Source organism: Galleria mellonella, unplaced genomic scaffold (genome assembly GCF_026898425.1).
Source record: "Galleria mellonella isolate WM207_F2 unplaced genomic scaffold, CSIRO_AGI_GalMel_v1 utg90, whole genome shotgun sequence".
Taxonomy (NCBI): domain Eukaryota; kingdom Metazoa; phylum Arthropoda; class Insecta; order Lepidoptera; family Pyralidae; genus Galleria; species Galleria mellonella.
This window is the reverse complement of record NW_026442172.1, coordinates 1,488,400-1,515,930: the sequence shown is the minus strand read 5'-3', so window position 1 is coordinate 1,515,930 and position 27,531 is coordinate 1,488,400. Positions and strand designations below refer to the sequence as shown.

Below are 27,531 nucleotides of genomic sequence, written 5' to 3'. Positions count from 1 at the left end.
GGTCTTGAGCCACCTGCATCCACTGGCTTCCTGCAGTGCATTTCAGGTCGTCACTCCATTTAGTGGCGGGTCGTCCTACACTGCGTTCACCCATACGCGGTCGCCACTCAAGAACCTTTCTTTCCTATCGGTTGTCGGTTCTTTAAGCAATGTGACCAGTCCATTGCCACTTTACCTTGCTTATCCTTCGGTCTATGTCGGTTATTTTGGTTCTTTTGCGGATATCCTCGTTTCGGATTCTATCACGCAAAGAGACTCCGAGCATAGCCCTTTTCCATAGAATGTGAGATTGGTTTGCACGCCTATAACATCAGAAATGCCATACGTGCGTTGCCATTGTATAATACCGATACAAAAGAACGATACGATAATAAAGAACTTAACGAAAGAAAACATACGAGTTAAGGTAATAGTGCATTAAAATCATACAGTCATGTGTAGTGTGTGTGCGTGTAAGTAATGGAACATTAACGGTTTATTATGCATAGTGAATTATTTCCTATTCAGGGTAGTCTTACATTTAAATTTAAATTTAGATACTAGAATATGTAGCATATTACTCAGTTTTAGGCCACATCAAATCTAATATTCAAAAGTCAGCAGTATCTGGAATACTAAATTTGGACCACGAACCCAGATGGCGTCAAGATAAGCTTTTATCAACAACTTAATCTTGAACATTTTGCCTGCATAGGTAAGTTAGACAGCATTAGTGAACGAAATTACGAGAACGCGTTATTTTGGTCTACACTTAGGTTGGTAAGTGGGATTTCTGATTGGCATATCTACTTTTAACCCTTGTGCGTTTCCATTGGAATTTTGGGTTACAGCCAACGGGACATTGTAATTACAAGTTTTAAGGTTTGCCACTTTGTATTTTTAGGTCCTAGTTAAACAAGGTACTGTCTGTAAACGAGAAAGAAAATTCAGTTTCTAAAAATGGAATAATGTTGTACGTAACAACTTTTGTAATAACATCACATCAACTGTTACCTGTTTACTACTGAACATACGCATCCATTATAGAAGGGTAGTTTTGCTAGTATTTGCCACGGTTGGCAGGCGGGTTAGCAACTGCAGTTAGGCTCTGGTGATATTTTAAGAGAGACGTTACTGCCAGTTCCTCTGCCATTAACTTCTCTTAGCCACTTCTTACGATACCCACGGCAAAGGAAGGGGTGGCCCATTCTATGTACACAGCAAAACTTTTATGTGTAATATGCATACAAAATTTATAATAAAGGCAGCACATTAATCCTTCTTTGCATGATTTTTTTTTTATTAATGAAATATATCAAGGTGATATAATTCATGTTCAAAATTCAAGAAAAAATGGTTAAAGAAATAAATTTGACAGCTATGTTTTGTTTATTGCAATGGATATTAAAAAGGTATCCAAACACGATATATTTGGTCTTTTATATAATTTTTGGCTTCAATGTTAATGTACTTATTGCAATGATATTTACGCCTATATTATTTTGGCTAAGTAATTAATGACGGGCTAGTTTTAATTTACATCTGTATAATATATGTTGTTCATCTATCTTTAGTCCTGGCCCCTTGTGAATGTGAGACAAGGAGCACTAAGTTCAATGGCCTCAACTATTCTTATATACATTTTTTACACACATTTATTTGTATAATTCATTTCATTCTTATATGCCGGTTTCAGAGACTGCTTATTTTTCTCACAAATAGCGCTCACTTTATTTGATCATAATCTACAAGTCCGTGTAAGACTTTCTACAGCGGAAATGAGAGTTAGGCACTCAACAAATTTATTTAATCAACTTGTTTTGTAAACATATACTTGTTCTTTTTTTTATTTTGTTTTAATTGTTATTATTATTAAATCGAAAAACAAATTAGTTTTCCAAATAAGTACCTAATAAAATTAAATTAAAAAAAGTGTTTCTACTTACATGTATAAATTCTTCTAAAATTATTATAGTAGTACAAAATTTTATCATCCCAACCCAATTTCACACCAGTTGCCAGACTTGGTTTTAGTAATTACAATCTAGGTAATTTATTTGCTTTATAAATCTTGTAGGGCTGACTTACTAAATACTTCAAATAATATGTAATTTATATAGCTTATGCAAGACGATGTATGCATGACGATGCAGGACGATGATATCCGACAGACAAATCAAGTTTACAGACCAAAAGTTCCTTTGTTTGCTTCGTCTGTTCAGGCCTTTTTAAGTCTAATAAGAGACACCCCTCAACGGCATACATTTTAGTTTCATTCAATATTTTAATACCTAAAATAATATAAGTACTGTTATGATACACACCATGTGAGAAGTGCGCGTACAGAAGTTTTTAGTGGTACATACTGGACTTACATTGAGTGTAAACCTCGTTGTACTAACGTGCTTGATTCAAATCAACTGTAAATCAAAAGCCTCTCAATAATGTTCTTGGAATTTGATGGCAGAATTAAATTTTCGGAAGAATTGTATTAGCTATTTAGTTTCCTTTATGTGTTTAATGAGTTTTGATAACCCCAATAAAATGCACATGAATATCTTTTACTGAAATGAAGGTTATCTTGCGGAAGTTAGATTAGAATTATTTTGTTTAATTCTGCTACCAGTAGTATGTGCGTGACTGCCAACACTGAAAAATTGACCACTATCATTACTACTAGAATTTCTACAACCGTCCATATCAGCCCTCAATTTTCGAGTGCTATTTCGTCTACGCACGTTTTGCGACACGTGTTTCACCTCTAAACGAATAACCAGCATAACAATAGCGAATATATTATTATTAAATTAAATATATATATATATATAATTTATATTATACATATCTCGTATTAATGTAATGAAAGGTATATATCAAATAAAATTATATGAGGTATCGTTATTATTGCCATGAAATAAGAAAATTGTATGCACAGTAAATTGAAGCCATCTTAATTTTAATAATCTTAATCGAAAGAAAACATTTCATTTTCGTAGATATAATGGTCAAAATATCTTTTATAGACAACCTCTGTGAGTACTCGTAAAAGGAAAAAGAGAATATGACAGTTTTTTATGTATGTTTATTAGGATTTTTATTTTTTTACACTCCACTGCTGAACAAAAGCCTCCCCCATCCTTATGACAGTCTGTCACAAAAAATAGGGCTGTTCCTCATGGCAGTTAACCATTGAAAGGATTTTGCCAGTAGTTGCCACGCTTATCAGGCGGATTTGCAACTGCAGTTTGGTTTTTGGTGATGTTTTAATAGGAACGCTGCTGCTCATCCCACAACCATTATTTTCCCTTAGTCGCCTTTTACAATACCTACGGGAAAGAAATGGGTAACCCATTCTATGCCAGGATCATATGGCACATAGGTATACATCTAATGTAATTTAATGTCATTATTTGATTCATGTTTCTTTGAGAACAATGTATGTATCTATATATGTTTGTATATGATAAATATTTATATAATAGTGCGCCACCTACTCTTTGTCTTTTTCTCAATGTTCTCTACCCAAAGGTTGTCTGATAAGGCCGCCTTTTGTATCACTTCTCATTGTTATCTATTTGTTATCTCTCTTTTTACTTGGTGCAATGAAGTGTAAATAAATAAATAAACAATCTTCAATTTTATTGATAGAATACTATATTAAAAGGATACTAATGTTAATGATCCTGATATCACCATGTATTTATGCTATCAGAACAAATAAGACTGTCTCAATTACGAAGATGACAATATACTAATCATATTAATGGAGTGCACTAAAATACATATTACAATAATGATACACCGTAAAGAATATCTTTTGGCGGACGTGACGGGGAAATAATATAAGAAAAACTTTCTAGCACAGCGTGTGATGCGTTAATGAAACACATGTGATATAGGATGTAGGTAGTAATAGAATCCAAGTAAACCCGAGACTAGACGATCCTCCCTTGATGATGAACTTAATAACAATAATTAATTTAGTATATTAGTGACATATATTGTATTTGAACGGTAGAATTACGTGGTGTCTACTACGTAGGTCAGTCCATTTAGGTAAATTGATTTCTGTGTAAAAGTAATCTCTGTAGATCACTGTATAATTTCTAGTTAATTTGTATTGTATAGAATACATATAATATAAATTTAATTTTGATAAAAATAACTTAGTAACTTCAATAAAGACTTAGGTAGATATTGCACGATGTTGCCAAGCGTTACGTAAATAAAGATTGGTAAAGTTTGAACGCGACGTTCAAGTTCAGATAAAATTCAAAAGTAAAAAACTCGACCCCTTTGTTATAAGACACTAACTATATCTTGTTTCTCCCGCTCGAGTTGGAATAAAAAGTTTCTGTATATTATTCTAGGATATGGTGTACTTTTGTATATTTTATTCAAATCTATTCAGCTGTTTATTTATTTAATCGAATAAGTGACAAATGTATAAGTATCCAAATATGTTTACTATATAGACAATTTTTTGTATCTGTCTGTAGTAATTAGTAGAAATAATAATAGGATAGGAATCGTTGAATTTAGAATATATTGTTTACTAGTCTTTACCTGCGATTCTAGGTGATCGGAATTAAATGTGTATACGTTGATCGAAATAAAAGTAGTTTATATCCCTCTCTATCCCAAAAAGTACGTGTACACCAAACTTCGTTGCTATTGGATGATCTGTTAATGCGTCAAAGGATAATACTTTTTATATTTGTGATATTAGTAAGAATAAGAATACTTTAAATAAAATAATCATTTGGATCAATCCTAAAAAAACATTTTATGTAAGTAGTAGATGCCTGCCCGGCTTCGCACGGTTTACTTTTTCGTATGATTTTTTAAAAATTTTTCCTATTGGTATCTATCCCTTCCTATTTCTATTCTCTATACAAACCTTGTCCTGATAATTAATAATAAACACAATAAAGAGAATTAGTCAAATAGTTGCAGTCATTCTGGAGTTGCGCTTACATACATTCGACATTAAATTTTTATTTAAATAGATTTAGTAATAAATGTAAGTTATGTATAACGAAAAAGGATTTTTAACTTATAATAATATTATAGAATATAATTGATTATAGAATAATACATTTTTAATTTTAGTGTTCTTTTTATTTTTTCCTGTAAGGAACATAGTGTGAAAATAATGAGGCATGAATACGATAAAAAACGCGATTTTACCAGTACCTGCAGTGCGGTACTATAACGCGACACAGTTTTACTTGAACAATGAAATTAGTGGCAAATATATCAGACTTGTAGGCATCTTTCCAAATACTACAGCTTCACAATTATTGGGTTAAGTGCCTATATATACAGTGCTTATATATACTAAGAAGGAATGTTTATTTAACTGCGCAGTGTATAGTGTGTCATACTTAAATTACAAAATTTATGAAAACTTGAAACGATGAAAGGCAAAAATGTTGATATCAAATGAAACAGTCACATTTTTATCCCTATGGCTACAAAAATAATCATAAGAATCATCTCAAATATTTTTTTTGTGAACGTATTATCAGACAAATTATCATTGTCTTCGATGCGATTTTGATGATTGTTATTTAATGTTAAGCGAATGTGTTATTCCGGTATTAGTCTCATATCAAAAAATATTTTTTTAATAAGTACTAATTATATAGTTTCGAACTTCTTACTATAATATTACTACCATACTAATCTACTTATTACTTAATTATTTACAAAAGACTTTTGTAAAGGTATTTTGTGAAAATTATAATTATTGATTAATAAATCTTAAAATACCTACATCAACGCTATCCATTTAGTTCAACGTACGCAGCATGTCTGGAACAAATCCAAATAAGTGAAGTGTAATAAAAACAGAGAAAAAAAATGGTGGAGTTATTTATAACAGTGAAAAGGACCGCGTGACAAAATGTGCAAGAACGTGAAGAATGTTGCGTGGGAGACGGAGACGCTGATGGGGACACCACCAGCGTCGCGGTGGGAACAGTTCTGTCCGAGGGCAGCTCTGTCCCATGTGGGACTCTTTATTGCACTTATGCTATACACTGGTGGTGGAGGATTGGTGAGTATTTTTTTTACTTTAGATCATATTACGCAGCACTAACTAGTCCCAAACAAAATAAAGCTTGTATTATAAAAGCTATTAAGGGTAAAATACAACAGAAAATTTACTAATCCTTACTAATATTATAAATGTGAAAATGAATTTGTTTGATTGTCACTTTATAGTGCTTTAACAGTTTAACCAATCACTATGAAATTTGGTATACTTATTATACGAGATGGAGCATATATGCAAAATATAAAGGAGATATAGGCAAATTTTTATTCCGGTTACGCGGATGATATCACATCATAGTATATTATACATATGACAGTAATTTTGTCTGATTGTCATCTCTTGGCGACTTAACTGATCAATCAATCGTCATGAAATTTAGTATAGCCCTACTATATGGGACGGAGAAAGATAAAGCTATCTATCCCGGTCAATTGACATGTTTCGATTACGTGAACTTAGTATATATGTATGAATATTATCGAAATCATGATAATAATAAATAATGAGTTCATTAATTTTTTAACAATCTATGAATCCAGTAAAGTAGGAATAAAATTATATTTTTTATTTATTAAACTATAATCTGTGTTCCGTAGGTACAAAGAAAAAATTATGTTTATTATTTACTAGTTACGTTTACGACGGCATTGCTTACAAAAGAAAATGAACTGAGAATATAAAAATAACGTAATGTTTTTTACCAAATTGTCTATCATAAAGTGCCTACGAAGCGCAAGAATAGTATTCCTATTGGTATACGGCAGAACGACAAATAATGAAGAAAAAACCCATAAACAAATCAAACCCGACATTCGATAACTTTTCCCAGAAGCGTTAAGCGAAGGAAGACATTTCCTTGACACTTATCGTTGTTGTGAATACAAAATTCAACTTGTCTATATATTTTATGTAACTATTGTTGAACATAGAAAATGTTCTGTAACAGTCTATATATAAGTAGGTACCTATCCTTTTCAGCCACTGTAAAGGGATAATGTTCGACCAATGTGTGGAGAGTTATCAAGATATCCATGATGACGTAGATTAAATAAGACCCATATATTTATATAGGTATATATAAGAAAGATCAGCTCATTTGTATTCAGTATATAGATGAACGAGGTTAAACAATGTTGGTTAAACAATATCAGCTACCCTAAATGTTCACAACATTTGGGGTAGCTGATATTTTCATGTTTGACACACAAATAAGGACCATGAGATTCGATAGCATGCAACTTCAATATAAATTTAAATATTGAATATTTGGGTTTTATAATATTCTAATTCGACTTTCTGACTATTAAAAATATATAATTAGACAGATGCATCTTTTTTTATACTTTTAAGGTGTATGCTGAATAAATACATGGTTTTAAAATATGTTAAGATTTATGTGAATCTATTAAATGACAGAACTCTTATCTATTAACAAACTTAATTTTTCAATACACATTTTTCAAATTATTTAGAAAGTCGAGATATATATCTATTGAGAGAAACGTTTAAAAGATATCTGGAATAAATATTCTTTGAAATTTTAATATTAAAATCTTGTATATACATCTAATTATATTTGTTACTTAACGAATAGAACTATTCACTAAATAGCACATGTACTATAAGACGAAAAGCAGTTTTTATCTGCATATGACATCATATAACTCAACACTTTCTTAAACTAAATTATGATAATATCTCTATATTCGGTATTTTCTATAAGATATAAAGCAAATATGAATTATTATTATAGTAAAAAAGAAATTAAAAGTCAATAAATTCTTCTTCAAATAAGCAAACTGGGCTTTCCTTAATTTTTTCTTCATCAAATATATCGAAGTTAGTAGCATCACCTGGTGAACGAATCTTTGGTATAAAAGGTGGAGGAATGCGACTGTTTAAGAGATTATCCCAGTCAATTTCTCGAAACCATTTATGATTTTTGAAATCTAAAGTACCATCTTTAAGATTTCCGTATCGTCGAGTTGTATCAACTTGAAGAACGTGTGAGACTAAATCTTTTAATTCTGAAGAAAAATGCGATGGACATCGATACTTCCCAGATACAATTTTTTCATAGATTCTCATAGGATCTGAAGCATAAAACGGTGGATGTCCAGCACTCATTTCGAAAAGTAGAATACCAAGAGACCACCAGTCTACAGACATTCCATAACCTTTGCTAAGAATAATTTCAGGTGCTAGATATTCTGGTGTACCGCAGAGAGTCCAAGTTCTTCCTTGGATTAGCTTACAAAATCCGAAATCGGTTAATTTAATATAGCCTGTTCTATCTATTAAAATATTTTCGGGTTTGAGGTCACGATAAACTAACTCGCAAGCATGAAGGTATTCTAAAGCTAGAATAACTTGGGCCCCATAAAATTTTGAAGACGATTCATCAAATTTTCCCATTTTGCGCAAATGGGTAAACATTTCACCTCCAGGAATAAATGGTAAGATATAATATAAATAAACATTATCTTTAAAGAAGTACTTCATGAAAACTACAAAGGGAAAATTAAGTCCGGATAAAATCTTTTTCTCGTAAAAACTGTGTTCAATTTGTTTAAGTTTAACAATTTTTTCTTTTTCTAACATTTTCATAGCATAATATTTTCCACTGTTGGTATGTCTTACTAAATAAACGACTCCAAATGCTCCAGTGCCGAGAATCCTACTTTTTTCAAAGTCACTTAATTTACCGTCGACTTCCGTCTTCTCATTCCAAGATTCTATAAAATCTTGATGAAGTTTACGAAGATACTGTTTATACTGATCTTGTTTAGCATGTGAGTAACCCCCTGGATTAGAGAAATAAGTATGACGCTTGACGTCATCAGCCATTTTTGGTGCACCTTCTACCGAAAGCAGTTTGAATAATTATTCTTTATTTTAAGTATGAGAAAATTTTTTACTTTATTATTTAAGCAAGTACTAAAAATAATGCTTAGTAATATTGAATAAAGCTATAAGAAATCTATAAAGATTAGGACTAGTTGAAAATATCAGATAGATTATTGCAGTCACAAAAGTTAGTTTTAATTAGTCTATGAAGTTTTTATTTAAAAAGTTCTTATAACAAAGAAAAAGTAAAATATAAAGATAATTTGTAATTTTATGAGATAGAGAACTTGGCAATTAATGAGCAATGACTAAAGCAATTCTATGTAAGGCATTTATTGATCCATGAAACTTTATATTCAGTTTGTTATCTAATAGACTGAATACAAAGTTTCATGGATCTCTCGTAGAAAAGTTTATAAACTGAAATAATTCGTAATTAAAAGTTCCTACTTATCTACTCCGTGCAGCTTCACCTGCGCATTTATTATTTGTCATTTCTTAGTACTAATATACATATTCATAGGTCATAGATTAGAAAAGTACTACGGTTTTTATCTCAGATGAAGTATAATATTAATAAGCTACCAACTCGTTTATAAATGATTATTAAACCTACGTTGTTAAATAATAATACATAAATTAAATATTTAAAAAGATTTTATTGTCTTTTGGTGTCATTATTAAGTGTTCAACAACGAATAAATATATGGTTCCTTTTATATATTCGTTTATATTTATAACGTGATTTTGGTATTAATTTTTTCATGTAATATTTAACTTTAGTAGGACATGTCTAAGGTTTCATATACATAACAAAATCATACAGACTATATTCGTTATTTAGAGATATTAAAAGGTGAGTTTGTGAAGAAATTTTAGGAACCACCAGATTTAACTAAAACTCCTGATGATTTTGTCAGAATCAAAACTATTGGTAATGATGCCTATGGTTCTAGTAAGAGATAAGGGTAAATTCACATATCATGCTATGAAAGTTGTAGAAGGCGTAGTAGTTGAGAGGAATCATGTCAAATATTTATTGTTAGAAAAGAAAATTCGTCAGTGTATTCGATTTCCATTTGTTATAACATTAGACATTGCCTTTAAAGATAACGTTTACCTATATTTTATACTTCCTTATATAGTTGGAGGAGAATTATTTACTTGCATTCAAAAGCATGGCAACTTAGCAAATAATTTGGCAAAATTTTATGCCAGTCAAGTAACATTAGCATTAGAGTACTTACATTATTCTCAAATTTTGCATCGGGTTCTAAAGTCGGAGAATATTTTGGTCGATTTAAATGGTTATTTAAAACTCTGTGACTTCGGTTTTTGTAAAATAATGAAGAAAAAAACTTGGACCTCGTGTGGAACATCAGAATATTTAGCGCCATAAGTTATATTGTCAAAGGGCTACTCTTTTGCTGTCGATTGGTGGGCGTTGGGCATATTAATCTTTAAAATGGAGGTCGGACATCCACCTTATTTGCCTCTGACCCTAGTATATATAAGTTATATGAAAAAGTGCTCGATGGTGTATACAAGAGTCCAGATAATATACCACCAGAATGCAAGAGTTTAATAAAAGACTCACTATAAGTTGATCCAAACAAAAGAGTAGGGTCTCTGAAGGGTGGCGTGTACGATATTAAAAGTCACCCGTGGTTTCACTATATTACCTGGCAGTCAGTCAATCAGCGAGTGAAAGCACCATTTATACCCTTATGTCCTTTACAAGTAATTTTCCCGAAATATCGCAACCTAAGATAAAAATAACCTTAATATGCCTCTACGAGCAAGAGTTTGAAGTATTCTAAAGATTATGGTATCTTTATATTGTTTAATATTATTATTAATGTTTAAATAAATTATGATTTTAATAAGACAATGAAAATATCAATTGTAATACATGCGTATACTCTGTAATGTATGATATATATTTATTTTTATAAAAAAGGAAAATTACAGGGATATATTGGAAAATTACATATTCGTTATGGACAGTTTAGCAATTAAAAATAAGACATTGTTTTCGTTTTATTACCTTATAAAATAAAATAAAACAAAACAGACAAAATTATAAAATACAAAAATCAACAATATAATATACAATAAATAATACTAACCACTGAGCTGTATACATATACCATGCACTTTAATAGCGTATTTACTCGTATTAGCATATTATAGTTCAATAACGATTTTATTTTTAGCACGGTACATAAATGTTATTACTGACTTTGTTTACAACAATAGGCAAATTGTCTTCATTTAAAAATCGTATCTTCGCTGTTAATAATAATGTGCTGGTTTGATTTTACTGGTTTAATTAAATATTTGGCCTACTTAGGATACTAGCTCTATCAAGAACCAGTATATAAAGCACTTGAGTACTGAGTTGAGATGTAATATAACCTACTCGTGTACTAAATTTCATCCCAATTTCGTTCAATAGTTTTTGCGTGAAAGACTAAAGAACATTCAACCATCCATCCATCTATCCTTACAAACTTTCGCATTTATAATATTAATAGAATAATTAGCCACTATTATAAATATCTAAAAGTCTTCTTAAAAGAGTTTTAAAATAACGATGTTAATAGAATAAAGAAGATCAGTCATTATTTAATAATAAAAGTATTTAATGAATAGATTTTACCTACGACTACGTTCACATGATCAAGATGATTTCATTGACTGGTATGGAAACTAGCCCATGTCCTTCTCATTCCAAATAGTAAGTATATACCAAATTTTATAGCGGTTAATTAAACCGTTAAAACATAAAAAAATAAACAAACTCCTTTTTAACATAAAATTTGTGAACATGTTATTAAGGACTAATAAGGACATAAACTCTTATTTATTCTAATCAGTCACAAAAATTTATTAAGCATACTAAATATAATATGTATTACTATTTTTATTATCTTCTATCTTACATTAAAATGGAGAGAGAAATACAGAAAAGAGAGTTATATTAAAAATTGTTTGTCTGTTGACTTATTATGTATCTCAGTAATTTCTTTATTCATATATTTTTTTCCGCGATTTTACTTGAAAGAAACTGTAAGTTCAGATAAATTACTATATTCTTGCTATAAGCTAAAGTTTTCACTATTCTCTTTTTTCTTTTCTCTTTTAGTTTTGTGAAATATATATTAAAATTAGCACAGAAACATAGATACTATCCGTAATCTATGAAAAATAATACCTTATGTTTCGAAAAATGTTTGTAAATGTCAATATTGTGACGTCTCTGGTAAGAATTTTGTATACTCGTATAAAACAATATTAATTAAAATGAAGAATAAACTTTACATATCTGTGTGCTTCCATAAAATATTTATGATAACAAGATAATGTCTATAAGTGAATGAAATAGCATTGGTAATGACATTCGATAAGAGGCAATCATCGAAAGCAAATATATATACATACGACTTGCAAATCAATCATAAGCGATATCTAGATGTTTTGAAACAAGATTTTGTCAAGAATTATTCAAATCCGATAATATACTCAAAATCGGTTAATGATTTCGATCTGATCCAAGCATTAGGATGTGGATCATTTGGAACAGTATTTCTTGTTCGTGATAAAGTTACTTTTGTATACTATGCTATGAAAGCAATTGAAAAAAGTAATGTTATAAAAAAGAAATGTCTTAAACAAGTGCTTTTAGAAAAGAGAATTTTACAGAGTGTTAATTTTGCTTTTGTGATTACTCTTGATTTTTGTTGTAAAGATAACTTATATATATATTTTCTGTTGTCATATGAAGGTGGCGGTGAATTATTTGCTTTGATAAGGAAATTAGGGTCTTTGTCAGAATCATTAACACATTTTTATACTGCACAAATTGTTTTGGCATTAGAATATCTTCATCATTGTTCAATAATACATCGAGACGTGAAACCAGAAAATATTCTAATTAATGAATCAGGTTACATAAAATTGGCAGATTTTGGTTTTAGTAAAATTGTAAAATCTCGAACATGGACCATATGTGGTACACCAGAATACTTAGCGCCTGAAATAGTAATGTCTAAAGGTTATTCATATCCTGTAGATTGGTGGGCATTGGGAGTTCTAATATATGAAATGAATGCTGGCTATCCTCCTTTTTATAGTTCAGATACTATGAAATTATATGAGAAAGTATTTGCTGGACAGTTTAAAACACCAGATACAATGACACCCCAATGTAAGTCTTTAGTAAAAGGTTTATTAGAAGTTGATCCAACGAAGCGTCTAGGTTCTCTTAAAACAGGAGTGTATGATATAAAAGGTCATCCATGGTTTAATGACACAAATTGGGATGCAATACTACATCATAAAATGTTACCGCCTTTCATTCCAATTTTTAAAAATCCAGGAGATACCGGGAATTTTAGAAAAGTGGATGATTTTATCTTAAAGAGAGCTGATCAATGTTTATTTGAGAAAGAGTTCGAGAATTTTTAAGTTTAAACATTATTACGTAGACTATAAGTCTTGCATTGTATAAAACAATAATCTAGAATTATCTTTAATAGTATTATGTATATTTATAGGGATATGAATTAAATATATAAAATATAAAGTTGTCCTTTTATAGTGGAATATTATTTATTCAAAAAGTAATGTGTAATGATCTGAAAGAGCAGTAAGTCTCATTTTTTGTTTTTAATTTTAAATACATTACGGTAATTAAATTCTAATTGTTTACTCTTACACAGGTATTTCGTGCCCTGGAATACCCAGCGGAACTGGAGAAACAAGAATATCATCGAGAACGTTTGTTAACAGAGCGATGGAATTTAATTAAGTTCGTATCTGAGTATCATAATAATGGAACTGAAGGGGGCATGGAGAAGCTATTAAGTGATCAGTTAGCTATATATGAGAAGGTGAGTAGAATAATTTATGTTTTTTTTCATCTATTTTTGTCTACTCGTATTAACTGCTATTGGGTATTTACTATTATCGTAGACTGCATAACTTAAATACATTCATAACTTTGAAGAGTTATGAAAATTTTATTTTTTTTATTTTTAAAGTGTGACAATGTTGCAATTATCAATATCAATTTTAAAAAACGTATTAACAGTTTTTAATGTTTCTGAGTTAATTTATTTATTATTTTAAAAAGTCTGAGTTAATTTATTTATTATTTTAAAAATTATTAATTTAAAAAGTTCTTTGGTAGCGAACTAAAATGTTAGTGATGTAATAATGTTCTTATATAGCTGCCACTGAAACTTGAATTCTAATGACAAAAGTGTATTTGAAAAAATTCTGAAGCTAAATAGGAGCCAAATTTTTAAAGATAGATTTGTGTACAACGTACACTATGACTAACGTATTAGTTCATTATAAAATGTTCAATTATTTTTATAATTGGTAAATAATTATGACAATGCCACATTTCGGTAAGCTACGATTAATGCTTGATTGTGTATAAATGCTGATGGTGGATAAAGTTGTAACCGTTACCTATAGATATGAGCAGTACCATGGACATAACAGAGTATACTGTATCCCCCATGATACCTTTCATTTGTTGCCAGTACTGAGGACTAAGGTGTTATGCCTCTGTATCCTGTAATTTCATTGTCATATCCTACCCTTTAAACTGAAACACAACCATACAAACACAACAGCTTCACGGCAGAAGCATGAATGGGACATAGGCACCCAAATAACCAAAACCAAAGTCGTCTTACTTTTGTACAAAGATTTCCTCGGGTATAAATTATATTTTGCCAAGTAAGATAACGAATAGCTTACAGTCCTGAAATCATACTAGAAAAACAAATATATTGTAATTTTCAAGCGGCTTCCAAGATATGCGTGTAATCGATTAAAGTCGATTTTTTCCTTAATAATCGGCAACATGTATTTCCTTGCATTTTTGGGTCCGATTTTTGTGAAGATCGCCATGCCAACTAAAACACGTTCATTTTTTGTGATCACTCCTCTCCTCCTGTATTTGACACCATCCATTTATCTTTTCTTTGGTTCCACACTTAACATACGAATCCTAATTTTTAAAATAAGTGTTTTGTGAAGATATTAGGATTTCTGAATAGTGCATATAATTTTTTTTATATTTTTTAATCAACTTCAAACACAACGAGGATTAAAATGAACTTTTTTTAGTGGATATATTTATATAACATCATTCCATTCTTAATAATCACTTTTCAATTAGAAATTGTTTACTCTTGTTTTTTAAAAATGGCGTTGATATTTTTGCGGAATAAAATAATATTAATTATAAGCGAAATTGTGTTATTATTTTTTTCTTGGTTTTTGCATAACAAATATTTAAAAATATATGTTTTTTAACTTTAAAATGTTTTTTTAAGGTATTAGAAGAAGCGTCTTCGAGTGGACTGGCATTAGAAGTCGAAAATAATTTTCCTGCTGCAGAAGAAAAATGGAGTATATTACAAGCAGTATTCTTTTCATCAACTGTGCTCACCACAATAGGTGTGTAAACATGTAAGCATAGTATATATTACACTAGTTTAATCTATGCACATTTGGTAGGTAATTTTTTCTCTATGTTGTAATTTCATGCCTCTTCTATCAAACAATTAAAATAATTCTATAGGCCTTCTGGTTATTCATCTAAAAATATGAAATAAAATAGTAAATGGTATGTCGTTATCTATATTATTAATATCGAATATTGCAGTAAAATTTTCTTGCAACATACTATTTATAACATTGGCTAAAAAGTCAAATATTTATACACGAATATAATAACCTGCATGAATAATAACAATGACTGTATTCCTACTTATTCACACTAGTAAATACGTATATTTTATTCTCTAAATGTTGAATTAAATTAATACATTGTACGAATTGTCCTTGAGTACCGAATGTATAAATTTAAAAAACGCGGTATTGTAATTCTAAAATATTAATCTCCATCATATAAATAAAGATAGAGATAGATAATATTAATAATAGAATGTTATTTTTTAAGAATATATTTTACTGAATGTTAATAAGAAATTTATTAAATTGACTAACATTTTACATAATTGGCCTAATATGAACGGAAAATGGTTGTTAAATGATGTTGACAGGTAATTAAAATGCTTAAACACGGTCATCCTTTGGCCATATTCTGGATATAATGTTTTTTTAGCTCATAAAAATAAATTACAAAAACTTAAAAAATATACCTAAAAAAAAGCAAGTGCGTGCTAATGTTTCATGAGTATGTGGATTATATATAATTAAATTTAAGGGTTCTTCATGATATTGTATATATGATTACATAGGACTGTTATTCAAAAATTAAACAAGGTTTTTAGTGATATAAAAAGCATCAATGGTTTCATGAATAGTTATAATTGTGTAAAAGTGTATAAGTCTTATAAAATTATTTATATCTTTAATAAAGTTCTTACATCATTTATGAATCGTCTAACTACACAGTTACTGATTTGAACATTTCTGATTAAAATGTTTTTTTTTTAGGTTATGGTAATATAGTACCTGAGACGTTCTGGGGTAGATTATTTTGTATTGCATACGCATTAATTGGAATCCCGTTGACATTAACAGTAATCGCAGACTTGGGTAGAGTCTTTGCAACGGTTGTTTCTATTATTGCAAAACAATTACCCGCTATGCCAAGTAAGTGATTCATAAATATTATATTCTCGAAGCACTTTATTCCGATAATATTTTCGACCTTATTTCCACTCATCGATACTAATTTTGTTTGTTTGTAGAATGTTGCAAACGAGTATCGGAAGCAAATCCAGCGGGACAACGATCTCTTTATGCTCTCGGCGCAGTAGGATTTCTATTCGTGTATTTGTCTGCCGGTGCGGGCTTGTTTAAAATGTGGGAGGACGATTGGAGTTTCTACGATGGTTTTTACTTCTGTTTTATTACTATGACCACTATCGGATTTGGAGATCTCGTTCCAAGTAAGTTTTGAATTAATAATGAACGTAAAACCCTTTATTATTCCTTCTCAGAAAGGTACAGTTACATAAAATGTATAGAAAAATACAGCATTACAAAACACATGGCAAATCAAAGTGATCTCTTTCAGCTTTAAAATTGATATATTTATTACAGGTTGTTGTTTTATTCTCTTGTAGCGAATATCACACCCGATTTGCTCATATTTTGCTAGATAGAAATGATCTAGATTCATTTGTATTCATAAGTAAGAGTCATCCACTTTTAAAGATATGTTTTATTCACAGAACGGCCAAAATATATGCTTCTATGCACACTTTACATACTTATTGGTTTGGCGCTTACTTCAACTATAATAGAGTTGGTACGAAGGCAGTATGCGAGATCTTGGCAACAATTACGAGCTCTGTCCGGGCCATTAGCGGACACTTTAAGAAGACTAGGCGACGCCGGTAGGGGAGTAGATGTGTCTGCTCTCCATAGTGACCTTCGTAAAGTACTGACAGTGGTGAGTTACATATATTTATATTAGCTCGAGGTCAGTTTGCTAGTAGCCTATCATGATAAGAAAGTCTAGCCTAGTTTAACGATCAATAAGACGTAGGATTAGAATGCGTACAAATTGCTCTAAGGAATACTATTTGGTAATTGATCACTAATTCGAAATAATTTCCATTTATTTACCAATAAAAACTAATTGTCTAAAAATTATAGAGTAATTTTCTATATTTACTGTATAAATTGGATATGGTACTGTTAGCACAAATAATTGCATGTGTTAGTTCAGAACTAAAAGCTTTAACTCCAAGATTTGTAGAATGTGATGACAGGCGTCGGATGAAACAGTAAACAAACATCACTTGTACGAGGTAATGACTAGTAGATATAATATTTGTGTTGGATGTTTATGTTATGTGTAGTCGACTATGGAAGTTTTATAATTATTATGGCTATTATTTATTATGATTTTGTTATAACGTCAACAAAGGATAAAAATATATTCTTTGAATGCGATGGTAAAATATAAAGTATTATTAGTTGAAAATTTAGTTTAATGAATTTAAATCTATAAAGTTAATTAATTACTGTCACACTTTGTGGACCTTGATTTAATTCAAGTTGAATAATGTCATTCTGGTACCTACCTACTTTGTGTTACGCAGTGAAAAGAGTTACTGACCGACCTTTTTAGGGGTACCTAAAAAGTTTACAACTAAAATATTATATATTCATGGAAATAGATAATTTCATGTCCATTATCGACATCATTTCGATTTCTTAAAAGTAATTAACATTTTTAAGAGTAATATAATATTGCATTTTAATTAATTATAATTTGTTTTATTATTAATTTATATTTCTATGTATAAATGCATCACCTCAGGATATGAACAAAGGGGTCAGATGTTTGAGTCCATTGAAAAAAACTCAAATTAAGCCGGCGGCAACGCCAGTTGTGAGTACTAGTATAGAAAGCAGAAACATTTACGCTTTTAGCTTCCTGATAAATAGAGCAGCAGTTCCTGCGCTTTCTGAAATTTTACATTTTGATATCTGATTCATACCTTAGTAGTTTGTAAACTCCATTATATGTTAATTTTATATTTATATCCAGGGTTGTCATAATAAAGACATTATTATATTTTATATAATAAAAAATCCTAATTAAAAGGATATTCAACTATGTTTAATTGTATAAATATTTACATGCATTTGGTATATTCCTGTTTTATAATTATTCTTTGTAGATACTAAATTATTAATTTATCATTGTAAAAACTTATACTTTTGCGTAAAACATTGTCATATGGCAACCCTATCACAACTGCTTAACAAGCATTATGTAGAGTTAGTTGCCGCGTGCAAAAATTGTTTTTGCTGAAAAATATTATTCTGAGTTGATTTCTGAGGCGTCACCGAGTCGGTTGTAGCGATTTTACTATCCTTGACCTCGAAACATTAATCGATGACACTGGACATTAGTAAACTATTATAAAGGGAGAATAAATTGTTGTTTTGAATCTGGTAGTAGTTTTGACAAGAAACATGCAATTATTTATAACCTTTATTTAAGAATAAGAACGTTTTTGAAATTTGATAAAAACTTGTTCATAAATTCTTTTTATTAATATAAACACTAATTACTTTCTTATTTATTAAATAATAATTAAATGGAAACACTCATTCCTTCTAGACTAAATATCTGCCTATAATCATTCGATAATATAATCAATGTGTAAAATACCCATCAAATTAATCTTTGTTATAACCATACATTATCTCACTGCTAGTGCTAACAATTGTTATGTTAAATGTTAAAAAGAATAGATTTTAAGCATATTGTAAACACGAGAGATTTTTATAAATTACCTATATTGTAATAACTATTTATTTAAAATAATATACTGGCACATAATTTCATAAGCGATATTTATTTTCTTAAATAATTGTTCATTTATTATTTACTTCGTAGATTAAGAATAGTACCTGTCATTCTCTTTCTACGATTAATAATATCAAAGTCGTAGAAAGAGACCTTTCTCTAATAACTGAAGGGTGAAATAGTTTCAATCGAAAATGATGAGAACATACATTAACCTATGTCTGAAATAATAAACTTATTTATTTCTATTTTACTTGTTAAAATATATACCATTTTTAAAAATGATCAATCGAAGAAGGTTTTTATAGTAAAACTGTTTATTTAAACAAATACAAGTTGTATGAACATAATTCCAGAGACACATAAATATAACTTAGATATACATGCAATTGAAAATAATAAAAAATAATAGGCAAATGGCCAAATCAGTACAGCTCTTTCATTTACATAGAAACCAAAACAAACTATCTTGTTACTAAAAATAGGAATGGCTTCATTAAAATAATGGTCGGTGCTGTATCTAATGGTGATGCTTGCATAGGTCGCTTCGAGGCCGAATGTTTCAATGTCGCAATAGCTACCCTTTTAGTTTTAGTACCCAATAAACTGCTCTGAACGAATCACTAATGCTTGCTTTATTTCGTAATGCTTATATTTTTGGAAAAAATAGGTCATCTGCTTAATTCACATGCTTAAATGGTGTGGTTAACTAATTCCATAAAAATGAATACACCCTTTCTTTTTAACCGTACTCGAAGTGCCTCTGCAATAAAATTGTCATCTAATATGTTAAATAAGGATACAGCCCTACCAATACTTTTAGAACGTGTTAAACTTCGAATACCCTATTTAAATATTTATTAGTATTGTATAGTAATATAATTAGACTTCTCACAAAATCTGTTTTATTTGTATGATAAACTTTTCTAAATTGTTTTTAGGATTGGATGTTATATAATCTTTACATAGGTAAATATTTATTGAATAATTCGAGAAAGAGAATTACCATAACTGAGTCTAGATCTAAAACAAAACACATCAATCTCAATTTCTGTGTCTCAATTTTAAAATTTTATGTATTATTTAAGCTTACAACATTATTTGAATCACTAAGCTTTCATATAAAATATTATCTTAAAAACACTGCTTATTAAACACTAAGACATTATTTTTATATCTTTGATCTTTCGATATTTTATAATATACGAGTACATATTTATTTGCCTACATATGTATTTATGTTACGTTTTGGTGATGGTTCTCTGTGTATATAATATAGTATGAATAAGATGCAAGTATAATAAAACAGCCGCTGTACTGTATGTTTTAAAATTTTACAGTCAATAAGACGAACGTTATGGTGTATTTTTATAAGTTTCCGATCTAGTGGCAATAAAACGCCAGTGCGTCAGCAATTCTACGGCCTTCATTGAGATTTCATTGGAACCATTATTTAAGACGTGATCCTATTATGAACTCCAGTTGTCAATAACGTCATTTATTGGAAAGGTGAAGAACGACATAATTAAATTTTTATCTTTACTCATCATCTTTTATACTTTTTCCTATTATTTGGTGTCTGTACTGTATGTTTTTTTATACTCCAGTTTAATATTAATGTATTTTAACAATGTACCCGTAATTGTTAAACATAAATATTTTTTTACACAGAATAGGTATATCTATTACATTATGGGTTTGTGATTTCGATATTTTCAATATCTATTAATTCATTAAATGCTATATTGTTAGGATAGGGTCTATTTGTGTAGTCAAATTATAAATGTAAAAATTTTTAATGAATTATTATTTAATTTACAGGTAATGTTTTCGGATTATATATAACTTTTATTAGAGAGTAAATTTGTGCAAAGTCAACTGTTTGGGTACCTTTTTCCCGTTCGTGTATCTACTGTGAAGTAGTTGTGTTTGCATGGCAGTATTTCTATTAGAAGGATGGGATATGGCAATAAAATTACAGGGTACAGCGATATAACACCTTAGTCCTCAGGAATGGCAACGCATGAAAAGTATTGGCGACGCAGTCCATGATACTGTTTATAACTATAAGAGACGGTTACCACTTCCCATCAGATAGGCCGTCAGCTTGTATGCTATTCTAAGTGGTAAAAAAGAGCAAATAGACTATTGGTCGCTTGCTAATGTTAGATTCTATAGAGAATCTGATATTCGGGATATATTTTGATTGACTTTAGCTGTTACTGTAAAAGTTTCCATAATTAATGAGAAAAGTATCAACAAATAAGTCTCATAGTAGTGGAATGGGAATATACATAGTATTTTTCATATTATTTGGGTTTTTATGTGACGAATATCATTTTCCAGTTTGAGCATTGGCTACAACATTTTGTGATAATTAAATTTAAGCGATATTCTTTTAGCTGTCTAAAAGGACATCACTTAAATCTAATTACCGAACATTATTAACAGAGTTGTTAAAATATTGTCTTTTCCAAGTAGTATAAAAATTCATACACAATATTTCTATATTTATATATCCAGAGGGAGACTTTGTACAAAAGTAAATTTGTTTATTTTATTTTGTTTCAACCGTGAAGCAGTTGTGTTTGCATGGCTGTGTTTCGGTTTGAAATATATGGCGTGAATTTACTGGGTACAGAGGAATAACACCTGAGTCCTTTTAATGGCATGTGAGGCTAATAATTCGTCGAAACAGTATACTTTTTTGTCCATGGTACTGATAATGGAATGATGATTACCACTTTCCATCAGGTGGGCACGTCAGCTTGTTTGCATTCAGTGAAATAAAAAAAAAAAAAAAAAAAAATTTATTGAATATGTATTATCTATACTCAATAAAATTAAATTTTTTTATTTTATTTTGTGCAAACTCTATAAGAAGGTCAATCGAAAGAATCTACTGGTTATAAATATACACCAGTGAGTAACATACAGGTTCTTAGCAATTCATGGTCGTACTTGCTTTTTATTATGTTGAGATACTTTTAATAATTCTCATAAAGTTAGTATTCTCACAATAAATAATTACAAAATATTTATCAGAAGGAGATTTTATATATTAGATGTTGAGCTTGCACGTCTGTATTTCAGTTTTAAGGTTGGGAGTGAAATTATACAATAAAACGACACCGAGAGTCTTCAAAAATGGCAATGCATGAAAGGCACCATTGGCCTCATAGTGCATTATGTGATGTTCATATATATAAACAGCGTTTATCAATTTGAATTAAGTTGACATTCTAGGTACCATAAACTCATTTTTTTACCCATTTACATATATTACAACATATTTTTAATATTCTCCATTGAAATTGTTGATAAATGAAATATGATAATGATAAAAAATATGATAGAATATGTGAGTATCATCATCATGTTTGTTTATCTATATCTTCATCGTATTGAATATTGCGTTCCCACCGTGTGATCACTAATAATCTCCCTCGAGTCTCTATCAACCCCATCTTGTGACCCAAATTTGACTGTTCGAAAAAGGAATATATCCTGTTCCATACCTACCTAGAAATACACAGACATTTACGCGTGTAACGTCATTATCTGTTTATACTCACAGTTACTCGTATATAAACAAATGATGTCTCTACACGTTCGTGCTATGGATATCGACGTTTCTATATGAACTGTTCGGGTGTGATTACTAAATACCTATAAACTTTATATTCCAGTACTTGAATATTACAAGATACAACTAAGTTATAATATTCGTTCTCTAGAAGCACAAATAAATTGTTCCACTTGGGAAACAATTTCTTTTTATTGCTAATTAGCTCGTTCTGGGAAAGAAATAATTTATGTTCAAAAAGAAAGTAGGTACTAAAATATGGTAGGAATTAGAGAGTTCGAATATTAGCTTTTTGTATTTGACCTGAATATACATTAGTTAATGTTTTATGCCTAGAATACAAGTCACGACATACCCACAAAGCGTTAACTCTGTCGCGTTACTTACAAATTAGCCTCTAAGTTGGAAAGAATATTAAGGCAAAGTATAATTTTCTTTGAGAACATTATTCGATTACTTGATTTTACAGCTTACATTTGATTGTGAAAAGTTTAAGTCTAGTTTGAATACAAAGTTTGAAAATCGTTAGTAAAATTTATATTTCCAGTAAGGGAGTAAATACTGTCGTAATAAAATATTTATTATGCGTGGCATATATTAGTATATATATTTTACCTATATAAAGTTTTTTTTTTATAAAAATAGTTAATATTGTTTTATCTTTAGTGAATCAAAATTTATTGCACTTGATATATTTTTTATGTAAAGTAACATAATGTATATAAACTGTATGATAAATTATTGAAAAGAAAAGTTCTGCGCTCGAAAGAATGTATAAACTCACTAATCGTTCACCGTTGGATATATGTATATATTTTTCATGAAGTAGTCTCAGTAATCCATTAGCAAAATACATTACTTTGTATATATAAGAATCTAGTCAAATATGTACTTATTTAGTTAGGTTGCTATATCTTGCGGTTTTTCTACATAAATCAAGAAAAAAGTATCTTATGTGTTTATCTAGATCGTACGCTAAACTATAATTATATCAAATTTAATTTAAATCTCATTACCTGGATAAGTGTAACTGACTAATTGACATTCAAACGGCTAAATATTCAACTTTATATCTTATATTTATTTACACATATTTTTAAAGTAGAAATTTGAATATTCAAATGATTATGATGCCAGAAAACGTTGCATGGAGAATAGATAGCATTGATTTAACTGAAGTCATGCGCTGTTAATTCGAATATAAGATTCATAATCGGACCAAACATCAACCTGAAAATATGATACATATATTAAAACTCTTAAATTTCCAAAAATTTTTTTTGGTATGGTTGAATTAGTAGTACCCGTAACTTTCATCACGTCGACATACTTTTTTACTTAAACAAAAGAAAGGCCAAATTAAAAGTACACGTAACCGGCGAGCGTGTTAGATTAATTAATGTGGAGAAACCGAAAGAGGTCTGTTTGAATTGGTGTATTTGGCGTTCCATTGTTTCTGTTTACCCTAATGGAAGTCAAACGTGATGGAGATAAATGTATGTATGAAATTTTTAGTAATACAGATTAGAATATTCATATAAATATATTGGCCGATCCTATAGCATTGATATATCCAAATCCGTTAATCTAGATATCGAATTCATGACCAGACCAAGCATGTTATCTCGAAATTAGGCGCTTTTTTAATAGGCGAGAATGGAGTAGTAATCCTGCCTGTGCTATCAGTAGACGCTGGCGGGGCCTCTGTGAGAAATGATAGGTGGGGAGGAAAAATAGGTCAGTTAGTTCATCGTGACGAATTATATAAAATATTAACCATGATATTTTCCAACAGGAACTCTAGAAGTCTACCTGAGTGGTATATTGCTAACAATGTGATTGTTAGATCCTATTACCAACAATTTTTATTCCCTAGTACCGCAGTAATGCCGTATATTTTGTCCATTGTATATAATCATACCCTGTTCTACAGTTGGCAAGTATGAAAAGTACAAAATATTTGCACACGGCGACATAACGTGTGTATGAAGCGACTTATTATGGGACTGGAGGGAAAAGTGGAAAGAAATGGGAATGCCATATTACTAAATTGCCAATATAAGTTAAATATTTTTGTAACGAACTGTTTACGAAATTAAGTTCTTAAACCGGCTGAAAAGAGTGACAGTACCAGGAAACGTACCAAAAAGATAATTTATTTTAAATAATCTTAAAGTCACGACTTTGACTACACTAGTACGGCGTACTTGGGATAGTTTAATTTTTATGGAAGAAATAAGTGAGAAAATTTTGAGAATACGCAAACCTCTATTAATAATCTCTCGAATAGGATTTTACTGTTTATAGTCACCAATTCTAAACTCATTTTTATAATTCTTATACATTCGTTTATTTGTGTATTAGTTTGTTTTATTTATATTAATTATGTCCTGTTTGAAATAGATTTTTTTTATGGTTATAAACTGTTTGATTTGACTAGTATTTGCGTACTGTGGCACTATTAGAGATATAAAATCTTGTCTTAAATCGAAAATACTTTATTTCAGGTTACTATGCCACGTTTGTCTACTGGAAAAGATGGACTCTCTGATAAACGCCAACTAGAATGGGAGGCTGCAGTTGAAGCGGTGATAAGGGATATCACGGCACCTACACCTGAAAAGAAGCCACCAATCGTGCAGATAGTAATATATGAATCCTCAGTTTAGTACAATTATTTATTATATTTGAAGTAATACATGCTACGCGTAAGCAAAGCAAGAGGGTCTTCCAAATGCGTGTGTAATGAGCAATTGCCTTGAATCATTAAATCGAATATAAATATGCACTTTATCACGATATTGCATAAAATTAAATTAAATTTAAATATCAAGAAGTCTTGCTTCTCTAATACAGATCTAGCATAACGTAAGGTTAGCTGATTAAAAGTAACTTTTTATACAAATATTAATTCTACATTTTCTCATAAAGCTGTAAGCTCATTATATTTAATGAACATAAAACTTCTAAATTAAATTATCGTCACATACTTTTGTTATGGAATTCGATCACGGGCGCTTATGCTGGCGTGACATTTAGAGATTACATTAGAGTATAAAAGTTCAAGGTTAACTTACTTCATTTCATTCTTCTGCATTGCTGTTTAAAACTGTATACGTTAAATGTAGCGGTAAATGCGTAATCTGAAAAGACAATTAGTTAAACAGTGTGGCATGTGGTCCGTGTGCCAAAATCAGAAAAAGATGTGACTCGTGATGTTTGTGTATATTGAATGGTTCGAGTGAAGATATTTTGTTCGACGACGTTTGTCTAGGCGCAACAAACTGTAAACGTAATGAATTAATTTACTATATTTTTGTCCACTGTTCCGTATGAAAATGAATATTGAACAATTGTTGAATATGACTTTAAAGAATTGATGTTATTGGAAATACTCCTAAAATTTCATTTTATTATTGCTATTGCAATGCACTTTATCTATATATTTCAATATTGTTTCAATCGCCGGAAAAATATAAAACAACGTACCTATTCTTACCTTTAAGTGTAAACTATAAAATGAACTACCTATTGGCCGTATAAAAGTAATTATAGGTTATAAACTAATATAAGAACGTATTGATTGCTACTGTATAAACATAAGAATGTTACTTGTTCTTATGGTAGAAATAAATAAACTTGGGGTTCGATTATAACGGATTGTTAGAAAAGACACTAATTATTTGCCTTTGCAACTGCCACTAATAAAGTTATAAAGAAAAAACTGACTACTGTACGGTTACTGTAATTTGCTATAGTTTTATTAAATTGTTCATTAAATTGCATTTCGTAAATATAAGTACGTTTTTTATTTCCCAATATATATGTAGTAAAGAGGTTTGTTTTTTTGGCGTTCCATTGTTTCTGCCTCCAATGGGAGACATATATATGTATGTAAATATATATGTATCAGCCGTTTACTGTGAACATAATCCTCCCCCATAAGGGGAGTTTTGTCAGCAGTTGCCACGCTTGGCAGGTGGCTTTGCAACCGCAGTTAAGCTTTGGTGATGTTATAAGAATGACGCTTCTGTTCATCTCTAAAGCACTAAGTTCCCTCAGTCGCCTTTTACGATATCCACGGGTAAGGAAAGGGTGGTTCTATGTTAGGACCACACGGCAAGTATATATGTATAAATAAATATTTTCTAGTATATGTAATAGTTAATGTTGCGATAAATAAATAACAACAATGAATTATGCTATGTGTATTAACAATGATATACGTATAATCTGCAGCAGTAAGTATTTTCATTCTCTGTTCAGTTGGATTAGAACATATTAGAGTATGTTATTAACATTTTAAATAAAATTATTAAAATTAGGTTTAATAATAATAGTCGTAAAACAACAACAGTGAGGAATCTAATATTCAATTTTTTTTTTGGTGGGTTATTATTTATTCTTTATTGCATTCCAAAATATAGTAATAATATCAGTTATTACAGATAATGTAAACAAAATTGAATACTTAACGAATATTTATTAGAGCCAGTGTTGAATATAATAAATGCTTATCTTGAATTAATAATAATCAAACTAAGTAATACAAATTGTTAATGGTTTGGTTATAAAAATTTATACAATTTTAATTTATTATTAAATTTTTATATACATGGATACATTCACTATGCATTAAGTTTAAATAAAAAAATTAGATACTTTGGACAAAATCTAGGAATGATAGATAGTTTCATTGTCAATTTGTTCTAGCCTTGATCTGTTTGGTTTTCG

General features: G+C 29.8%; 3 protein-coding genes and 1 pseudogene across 14 annotated transcripts in view; 3 read left to right on the top strand and 1 right to left on the bottom strand.

Annotated features, from left to right (window-relative positions):
• The window catches only part of LOC113523423 (TWiK family of potassium channels protein 7), a 31,321-nt gene extending 4,725 nt beyond the window's left edge, over positions 1 to 26,596 (top strand). For 7 of the 12 annotated variants that reach the window (XM_031907599.2, XM_031907597.2, XM_031907594.2 and 4 more), the window contains exons 2-9: positions 5,778 to 6,040; positions 13,612 to 13,782; positions 15,244 to 15,367; positions 16,373 to 16,531; positions 16,630 to 16,830; positions 17,116 to 17,336; positions 18,213 to 18,284; positions 25,305 to 26,596. In XM_031907599.2, the coding sequence (XP_031763459.1) occupies positions 5,888 to 6,040; positions 13,612 to 13,782; positions 15,244 to 15,367; positions 16,373 to 16,531; positions 16,630 to 16,830; positions 17,116 to 17,336; positions 18,213 to 18,284; positions 25,305 to 25,466 (1,263 nt within the window). In that variant the 5' untranslated portion in view covers positions 5,778 to 5,887 and the 3' untranslated portion in view covers positions 25,467 to 26,596. Of the gene's footprint in view, positions 1 to 5,696; positions 6,041 to 13,611; positions 13,783 to 15,243; positions 15,368 to 16,372; positions 16,532 to 16,629; positions 16,831 to 17,115; positions 17,337 to 18,212; positions 18,285 to 25,304 lie in introns of all 12 variants that reach the window. The other 5 variants (XM_052902408.1, XM_052902409.1, XM_052902410.1 and 2 more) reach the window with 3 other exon arrangements.
• On the bottom strand, positions 7,805 to 9,057 carry LOC113523421 (cAMP-dependent protein kinase catalytic subunit alpha-like). Its single transcript, XM_052902411.1, has one exon. It carries the CDS (start codon positions 8,885 to 8,887, stop codon positions 7,805 to 7,807), a length of 1,083 nt encoding a protein of 360 aa, XP_052758371.1. The 5' UTR covers positions 8,888 to 9,057.
• Positions 9,603 to 10,707, top strand: LOC116412733 (cAMP-dependent protein kinase catalytic subunit 1-like; annotated as a pseudogene).
• Positions 12,152 to 13,357, top strand: LOC113523422 (cAMP-dependent protein kinase catalytic subunit alpha-like). The gene has a single exon (XM_026909396.2). The coding sequence runs from the start codon at positions 12,284 to 12,286 to the stop codon at positions 13,355 to 13,357; it is 1,074 nt and encodes a 357-aa protein (XP_026765197.2). The 5' UTR covers positions 12,152 to 12,283.
• Positions 26,597 to 27,531: the final 935 nt, after the last annotated feature.